A 9571-nucleotide genomic window follows, 5' to 3' on the forward strand; every position below is an offset into this window, starting at 1 on the left:
CCTTTCATCACTCAACCTCAGCAACACTCCTACTTTCGAGAGTAAAATCAATTGCAATCTATGGAAAATATATAATGGAAAATTTACTCTGAATGTTAAATTTAATGTGCAGCAAACAAACCTTTGCATAGTGCAGCATATAAACTCAGCCCTACTGGATATGATAATCTGGTTTTCAGCATTTTGGCATTTTGCTGCTATCTGTTTCTTTAGGTAACTTTCCTATTCAAAACTATTTTCTCAAAGCATCAGTTGTCATTGATTTGAAGTACAAAACTGACTGTCGTTTGTCTGAAAATTTCTCTCCATTTGCTGAAATTAGGTATGCTATCCATTACTTTTTCTAGTACATTTTCTTCTGGTTCCATTGCTAAGTAGCTTACTTGCTTCACAGTGTTTCTTCTCTGCCTGCTGGCTCACAATGTTAAGTTCTTCATTGATGTTGCCATTACTAACAGTTAGTCGTAATGGTTTTAAAGTCATAGATTTATCATGTGTTCCATCATCATAGCCTTTACCTTGCCTCAGCTTTAGTCTCCCTCTTACAGCATGGAGTGAGGATACAGGGTTTTCATCAGGAATATACCTCCGTGCATCATGCTCTTTTTCAGGTAAAGCATTGATATTTGTGCTCTTCAGAATCAAGGGTTTGCTTGGAAGTGATGGTTCTTCAAATTTACGGTGGGTAATTGAATTTGAAATCTTGACAGGGAAAAATGGTACTTCTTGCAACAGATGTTTTGGGGCTTTATGGTTTTCTAGAAATGTCTTTTCAGCCAGCTTTATCTTCTCCAGGTTTTCCAGCTGCTTGTGATTTCTCACTTTTTTTGGCTGCTGTTCAATGCTAATTGCTCCACTGGAAGCCAGCTTCTCTGCAGCTAACTTGGCCTCTTTTTGAATATCTTTAAGCTTCTCAAGTTGGGCTTTCTTGACATCCTCGGAGAGCACTAATGGAGCCAACTTTATTGGCCTTTTAGGGGGGAGCTCTTTCAATTCATCCTTGGCTTCTTGAAATGACTTTGGTGATGGAGACTTCAGCTGTCGCACATCGGAGTTGGCAGATAAGGATACATCATCACGACTGTCCATATCACTGCTTGCTGAATGATTTGCATTAGGTACATTCAAGTTTGTTCCATCTTTAATTTGGATGAAATTGAGGATGCCTAGCGTATTGGAGACATTTTTGAGTTTGGATTCTGACCGCCCGTCACTTGGGACTACCTTGAGAAACAATCAATTAATTTTGTTAAATTTATTGAAATATATAATGTACAGTGTATTGTCACACATTCACATGTATGACTTTGATATCCTTAAAAGACAGAAACTCCTTAACTAGTAAATAAATCAAAACAGATTTAAGAGAAAAAAGCAAGGAAAAATATCTATTATTCTCTATTCCATATGTCCTTGTTTTTCTAACTTGTACTTTTTTTCTGATTTTTCAACAGAAAGTAGATAATATTCAGTTCTGAGACCTCTACCAACACTGTTCATGAATTTGGCACAAGATTGGCATGTGTTTAGTCCCACTCTCTCTAGAATCTTATCTTCATTTAGATGGTCTAAGTAAGCTGGCTGTGTAGGGAACAGTAGTGTAACATATATCTGACCACAAGTGCATACAAACATAAATGTTTAAACAAACATTTTTTTTCTCCTATGGTTTCAAGCTTAATATTGCATCAAATAATGTAAACACGATTTCAACTAATATATTTTTTTACCAAAGTTGTTGAACTGGAATTGTATCATGTCATGGCAAGATTTTCACCTTTGGAACATGGATAACTATTAAATGGTTATTAATTTTGACACCTTCTTATCTATAGGTAATTTGAAAATTTTAAGTGACTGTTCCTGGCAATAGGAACAGGGAACCTGAGTTAAAATGTGTGGGCTAATTGAATTTTGCCATCAGTAACCCAGGCTGCTTCAATAATATCACAATTTCATCATATTGATGGAGAATGTAGGACTTAGGCACATATTGGTCGACAATTACATAAAACACTATAAAAACCTTTCTCCTTTGCACGAAATATAGTATAGTTGTGAACTAAGTTATCAGAGAAGGCCATTAAAGCAACTAATAGAAATGAATCAAGAGGCAATTAACTTGCTCTGGAGGAGAGTTTGAATGACATAGTAAGAAGGTGGGAAAGTAAGGTTGAACTGTTAAGAATGGAGTGTTTTGTATCATGCTAATTAATTTGGTTATAATTATTAAACAGTTAGAGTGATTAGAAGGATGGATGAGCTGCTAAACCTTAAACTTTCTACCCATTCCAACTGGAACATCACCTCCAATATTCTTTATGGTTCTGATTCTAACTTGTAAAAACTTATCTAACTAATAGTTACCCCTTGGTTGACAATAATCATGAGCAAATTAGGCTGATATTTAAACTAAATCTTTGGAAAACCAACGGACCTAAGTTTAGACATGCTACTGGATTTTTATAAACCTTTCCGATTATAATACTTCAAGTAGAAATGTGAACAACTGAATCCATCAACACCATATGTATAAATACTGTGTTTCTATAGCACCATATAGCACGATATATGGTATAGTAGGAATCATATTAGTAAAAGCTCCCATTGACCTGAAGATGCTGATTATAGTTATTTTGTCATTTCTGATACAGTTATCTATCTGTAAGTGGAGAATAATAATAGGAAGCGGTGCCATAGAAACAGTAGTATGGAAAGTGGGACAAGTCAGGGTTTTTTCTTTACTCATTCACAGAATGTGGACTTCACTGGCTGCACCTGCATTTATTGCCTATCCCTGGTTGCCCTTATTTGGGGGCATTTAAGAGTCAACCACATTGCTGTGGGTCTAGAATGACATGCAGGCCAGACCAGGTAAGGACAGCAGATTTCCTTCCCTGAAGCAGATGGGTTTTTATGACAATGGTTTCATGGTTATCATTAGACTTTTAATTCCATATTTTTATTGAATTCACATTCCACCATCTGCCGTGGCAAATTTGAACCCAGGTCCCCTGAGCATTACTCTGGGTCTGTGGATTACTGACCTAGTTACAATACCACTATGTCATTGGGTAAAAGACAGTTGCCTCAGAGAATGCTACAGTGTGATTCTTTCTCCCCTAGTTGTCTTTGGCACTCTGTTCAAAAGCACCCAGTTGCTTTTGCAAACTTATATATTATATTGTAATTTTCTGTGCATTATGATTCCAATTTCATTTCCTGGGCGCAATCTGGAGTCTATTACCTGAGTTTTATATTTTCTAATATAAGCCTGGAGTCTCCTGCACATTGAACATTTCACTGGTGAGCCACTATCATATATTTTTATTGATCGCCCATATTTTTTATAGTTTATGTTACTATTATCCAACCAGCTGTGCTGAATGAATTCCTTTGTCCTTCATATCTGAAGTCTCAAATATAGAAACAATAGAGGAAAACTGGGTGATCTTTTGGAAGAAGTATAAAGATAACTAAATCTAAAAGCTTGCAACTGTGACTAGTGGCCACTTTGATATGAAAGGAAAGAAGGGAGTTCTATAGGAAGAATAAAGGATTTTTGCAGATTACGTTGCATTGAAATAGTGCTGTGTGTTATTGGCACATTTTGCCTCCTACCTTAGCAGAAGCATTGATAATGTTATATTAATTGACTTACCACCTCCATTAAAATAATAGACAAAGGAATTTCATACTAGAGATTATATGCTAATATCACACCATGTATCATTTCAAAGCAGGAGAGTTTAAATTCCAAATACTTTTGGACTTTCATTCCAGTTTTCCAGTTTCAAGGATCACCTTGAGCATAACCTGCAATTAGTCCAAAAAGACCATAGGTTAATAACTGACTCTATACCTCAGCGTGGAAGAAGGACTCGTTCTGCCCAACTAGGCTACTGAGAATTGATGGCTGGAAATAATTGGGTATAAATTTTTCACTAAATGAGTAGGAAAAATATACACTAGTCAATAAAAGACATTTTTAGCAATGACAACGTTTATATTATGAGTTTAAGAATAAAATAAAAGGCATCATAAAAGTTTCTGTAGGGAGGAATATGAATTTAAAAAGTGAATAATCTTCGAGTTCATTGTTTAGCCTTAGCATTCTGATACCTATTGTGTGAGTATGAAGTTACTTTGTCTGCATTTTATACTGTAACCTCTACCATTAAAATAACAGATATAGGAATTTCGTACAATTAAACTGTGTTAGTGAGAAAATATTTACATAATTTGAAGGCCATTGTGTATGTACAGAAGAAATTGTAACAATGAAATATGGCACCTTAATTTGAAATACTCCAATTGAGATCAAAATAAGATATTCATAAACTGATCAAAATCTTTCATTTGGACCCTTATAGTTTCTGGCTGCAGCTGGATTAAGAAGTAACTGTGCCAGATTGATTAATAGATAAATAGATAGGTAGATTGATAGATCGATAGGCAGGGAGGAAGGCAAGCAGGGAGTCAGGCAGGCAAACAAACCTACTCAGATAATTGCAGAGATAGGCAACTGCTATATAACAGCAAAGGCCTAACTTACTAGTCTTCCCAATGGTCTCAGGCTTGGTTTCTGTTTGATCATCCCCCTGCGGTTTTCACCTCCAGTATTGTGCAGCCCAGGGACTAGAAAGGAGCTCCCAGTCTGACGTTACTATGGATAAGGAATCTATAAATATCAGTATAAGATAATTACATGATGATTAGGGTCACTGCTTAACAGGCTGTTGCAGACAAATCCACACCAGTGTGTGCAACTGAAACTCATCAGAATTGACTGACTTTTTTAAACCAGCTCAGAATTTCATATTCATTATGTAAAATAAATCGGAATGGAAAACTGAATAGTTAAATTTGAAAGGAAGTCCAAAGGCCATTAAAATATTCCCTCTATGTGGCTTTAATCTATATCATGCCTTTCCACAATCTGTAGCACTTTGCAACATGGTTAGCAGTTTTTGTTAAAGGAGGAATATTGGCCAGGACATTAATGAATCTTCATAAAAAACAGGAAATCCTGGGAACAGTCAGCAAGCCAGACAGCATCTATGGAGAAAACAGATGAGACAAGATGTGTACTGCAGTTGTGAGAGATTGCTGGCCTTGTGTCTGAAAAGACAGAACTCCCCACTTGCCTGGATGAGTGCAGCTCCCACAACACTCAAGAAGCTTGACACCGGTCAGGACAAAGCAGCCTGCTTGATTGGCACCACATCCACAAACATTCACTCCCTGCACCAACAACGCACAGTAGCAGCAGTGCGTACTATCTACAAGATGCACTGCAGGAATTCATCAAGGCTTCTTCAATAGCACCTTCCAAACCCAAGACCACTACCATCTAGAAGGGCAAGGGCAGCAGACACACGGGAACACCACCACCTGGAAGTTTCCCTCCAAGTCACTCATCATCCTGACTTGGAAATATATCGCCGTTCCTTCACTGTCGCTGGGTCAAAATCCTGGAACTCCCTCCCTAACAGCACTGCGGGTTTACTCACACCACATAGACTGCAACGTTTCAAGAAGGCAGCTCACCACCACTTTCTCAAGGGCAACTAGGGATGGGCAATAAATGCTGGCCAGCCAGCAAAGCCCACATCCCGTGAATGAATTAAAAAAAAAATAGATGAAAGCATGTTCCCCATCGTCATTGGAGATGAAATGAAAGATCTATTCTATAATAAAGGAAAATTAAAGACACTGTGAAGTGACCTAATTCTATATTCAGACATTTTCATGTATCAGATATACTCTCAGCTCAGTTGGCAATGTATAGGTATCTGATATTGCTCATTATGCACCTCTCCTAATGATCATTTCCATCAAAATCATGTCTGAATCTGGGTGATTATTTAAATAAGCAACTAATATCACTTCTTTTTGACTTATCACATAAAGTCAAAATTACCTCCTCCTGCAGAGGTGAAGGGCATTATGGGTGGAATCGTTCCAGATTTGCAGTGTGAGATAGCGGGTGTGAAAAATGTTGTTTTAACTGCCACTATAGTGGCAGGTTTTCACTCCGTATTGTCCCCTTCCCGCCTCATAAATTATGCATTCACAGGAAACATGCTGGATCGCTGGCAGGCTCCAATTGGCTCGCCACACTGTTATCTCACCGCTTCCTCACGCTGGGCGCCATATTTAAGATGCAACCACACACACGCACTTCTCAATGCTTGCAACCCAGGACTGCTCCAGTCAAGATGTGGCCCCAAAAGCCAAGAGGACTGCAGCCCCACGATTCAGTGATACATCTATGGGACACCTTCTAGACACCATGGAGGCCCGCTGCAAAGACCTTTGCTCTGGCTGCAAGAGGCCCATCAGTCTCACCATGCTGACTTGGGAGCCGGTGGCAGAGGTGGTCAGTGCCAACGCCGCACACAAGAAGTCGACCATCCAGTGCAGAAAATGGATGAATGATCTCATCCATGCAGCCAGAGTAAGTCAACCATCTGATCAATATCAATTCACCCACTTACAAGACTATCACACATTCACTGGCATCTCACTCACGGCCAACTCAAGTTATATCACTACTCGTTCTCTCACACAGACCCTCACATCTCCATCTAGCTTCTTCTCCTCTGGAGACTGCCTCCTCATCCTGTCCATGGCTCCGCTCAGCTTACACGCACGCCTGCCATCCTTTTCATTTGACCTGGCATACGCCTTGCTCACACTCACCCTATTGTTATGACCTGTCCCCGGGTGAGGTTCCCCTAATTTGGCATCACCCCGGACAAGGTACCCCAAACTGCTTTGTTCCCAGGTGAGGAAGGAACCGGCTCCCCTTCTTTATTCAATGCCCTTGGTTGGTCACAACAAGGTTAATTTAAAATGATCCCTTCCCTTATGGATATCTTTTCCCAGTCCAAATGTATTTACGTTTTAAAAGGGGCCAATTTAACCAGGCTTTCTTGAGTTAAAGAAAGTGTGAATTTATTAGTTACTAAAATGGGAGAAAAAATAAAAACACAACACACAGGCACTCAGATTATAAATGAGAAGTGAGTCCTGAAATAAATATTAAAAAGATATATGAATTAGTTTTTTGCTGGTCAGTGAGCAGTAGATGATGAAATGTCGTGACCATTAATTTGGGGTGCTGAAGACTGACAAAAGATCAGGTGCATTTAAAATTTAATGGTTGCATCTCCATGAAATGGACCTGATCACAGAAGATCAATGGAGTGTTCACACTGCATGTTGTCAGCATCCTCAAGGAATCTTGCAACTATTAAGGCCTCCGCTACATCTCCATGACATGAGCCTGAACACTAAGACTATGTGCACTGCCATTAGCTACACAGGAGTCAAACATTGACAGATGCAAGTTGAGGATGTCAGGACTGTCCTCACTGCATCTCATTATCATCCTCCCCAAATCTTGCGGCTATGAGGGCTTCCCGAGCCACCTGCCTCATCTGGCCAGTGTGGTGGCCTCATTGCCAGCATCCTTGCCTTCGAGGACCTCATCACCTTCATCGCCTTCGACATCCTCCTCATCAGAGGAGACGTGCAGCTTTTGCATCTCCTCCTCAGCCAAGCCCTCTCCCTGTTGCAGCGCCAGGTTGTGTAGCGCACAGCAAGCTACGATGATGCGCGACACCCTTGGTTGACTGTACTGCAGTGCTCCACTGGACTGGTTGAGACACCGGAACCTCATTTACAAAATGCCTATCATTTGCTCCACCAAAGTCCAGGTCAATGCATGAGCTGTGTTATATTGTCGCTCTGCTGCCGGCTGAGGCCGCCATACAGGCGTCATCAGCCACATCCTCTGTGGGTAGCCGTTTTCCCCGAGGAGCCAACCCTGCAGCCTCTCTAGACCCTGGAAGATGTCAGGGACCTGAGACCTGTTATGGATGTAGGAGTCATGGACATCGCCTGGGAATCATGCACAGACCTACAGGATGCATTTGTGGTGGTTGCACACAAGCCAAACACTCAACGAGTGGAAGCCTTTTCAGTTGGCGTAGTTGACTGCTTGTTACCATGGAGATCTAAGCGCCACGTGAGTGCAGTGGATGGCATCCTGCGCCTGTGGAAAACCTGCGATCTGTGCAAATCCCTGCACTCTTGCTTCCTGGCTTTCCTGATCCCGGGAGAAACGCACTAAATTCTGTGCCTTCACAAAGATGGCGACTGTGACCTCCTGGATGCACTTGTGGGTGAGGGTTTGCGAGATCCCGCTCAGGTCACCTGTGGAGCCCTGGAAGGAGCCACTGACATAAAAATTGAGCACCACGGTCACTTTCATGGCCACAGGCATTGGATGCCCTCCATGTCCCTGTGGCATCAAATCCTGCAGCAGGATATGTGACCGACCAGTTCCTTAGACATGTGCAGTCTTCGGTGACACTTGTTCTCAGTTATCTGCATGAATGACAAATGTTGTCGATAGACTCTGGGTTTGGTGAAACACCTATGAGCAACGACTCCCTGTGGATCTTCAGCTGCGAGCGCAGTAGGCCCTGCTGCCCATTCATCTTGAGGGAAGTGCTCCTCCCTTTGTTAAGCCAGGTACCTCCATCGCACTCTTTTTCTTCTTCCTTGCTCTCTGTAAGCCATGTACCGGTGGATTACCAGGCTTCATGATCCTGATGTTCTTCTCCTGCAGGATCAAAGAGAGAGACATGGGCTAGCATACATGTCCTAAGAACTTCTCTTGGTTAAGTCTGAAGGCCCCTTCATGCATGCCAGAGAGTGCTGGTCACCACTTGGATGGCCAGCGTATAATGTGCTTCATGATTGCCCGAAACCCCACCTATCTCTGCCCCACTCCACTTGACTGATTGGCGCAGCTTCGGCCACTGGACTGCACGCTGTGCTCTCAGCTCAGCTTTAGGCATTCTCCTAACCCATGCTGCAAGGCTGCGCTGTTAGCTTGAACCATGATGGATACTGGTCCAAAACTTAATAAAGACATTGCAAGGGGCTGTGAGCGCCTCCACCAGTGACGGCACCATGGCCACCTTTCACAAAGGGATTCTACAACTTGCCCAGTCAGCCAATTGTTCTGCTGCCCCCTAAAACACACATTAATTTACAGTCTGCACCCAAGGGGTGAAGATTTCTGGAGAATTTAGTGACTCTTTAATGCTTTTGCTTTGCTTGACTGGGCAGTAAAGCTTCAGAGGCCTGACTCCAAGCAAGTCAATGGAGTTGCCCCTGAATGGTCTCAGCTGCAGAAGAATGCTCACTTAAGACAAGCTTTTCCAAGTGCATGCTGCTTCCCTCACTCTACCTCCCCTCACCCACCCAATCCTGCAACCTCGCACATGCTTGTGTACTTCCTTCAGTCTGTTCCCCCACGACTCCCGCCTGACCTTACCCACACTGTAAACCTTGCCCTGGCACCGCACTGAAAGTCAGCAAGGAAAAAGGGTGACTTGCCTGTGCCACCCTACTACTCCCCAAATGTGCGGTGCCCCTTCCTTGATGTCCTGCGGGTGATGCTTACGAGCACTGCGCAAGGTTGTGTGCTATCACCTTCGAACTCCCCTTGAAGTTCAGGTCGCCCAGGTACACGCCTTTTAGAGGCAGTTGT

The 9571-nt window shown here is 42.1% G+C and overlaps 1 protein-coding gene across 1 annotated transcript in view; it reads right to left on the reverse strand.

The window, feature by feature from the left end:
* The window catches only part of LOC121278847 (collagen alpha-1(XXII) chain-like), a 182381-nt gene extending 173764 nt beyond the window's left edge, over positions 1–8617 (reverse strand). Inside the window, exons 1-2 of the mRNA XM_041189305.1 lie at positions 8549–8617; positions 384–1224 (exon numbers count right to left, since the gene is read on the reverse strand). Coding sequence (XP_041045239.1) covers positions 384–1224; positions 8549–8617 — 910 coding nt within the window. The remainder of the gene's footprint in view (positions 1–383; positions 1225–8548) is intronic.
* Positions 8618–9571: the final 954 nt, after the last annotated feature.

The sequence above is a fragment of the Carcharodon carcharias genome, chromosome 6 (genome assembly GCF_017639515.1).
Source record: "Carcharodon carcharias isolate sCarCar2 chromosome 6, sCarCar2.pri, whole genome shotgun sequence".
In the NCBI taxonomy this organism is placed as follows: domain Eukaryota; kingdom Metazoa; phylum Chordata; class Chondrichthyes; order Lamniformes; family Lamnidae; genus Carcharodon; species Carcharodon carcharias.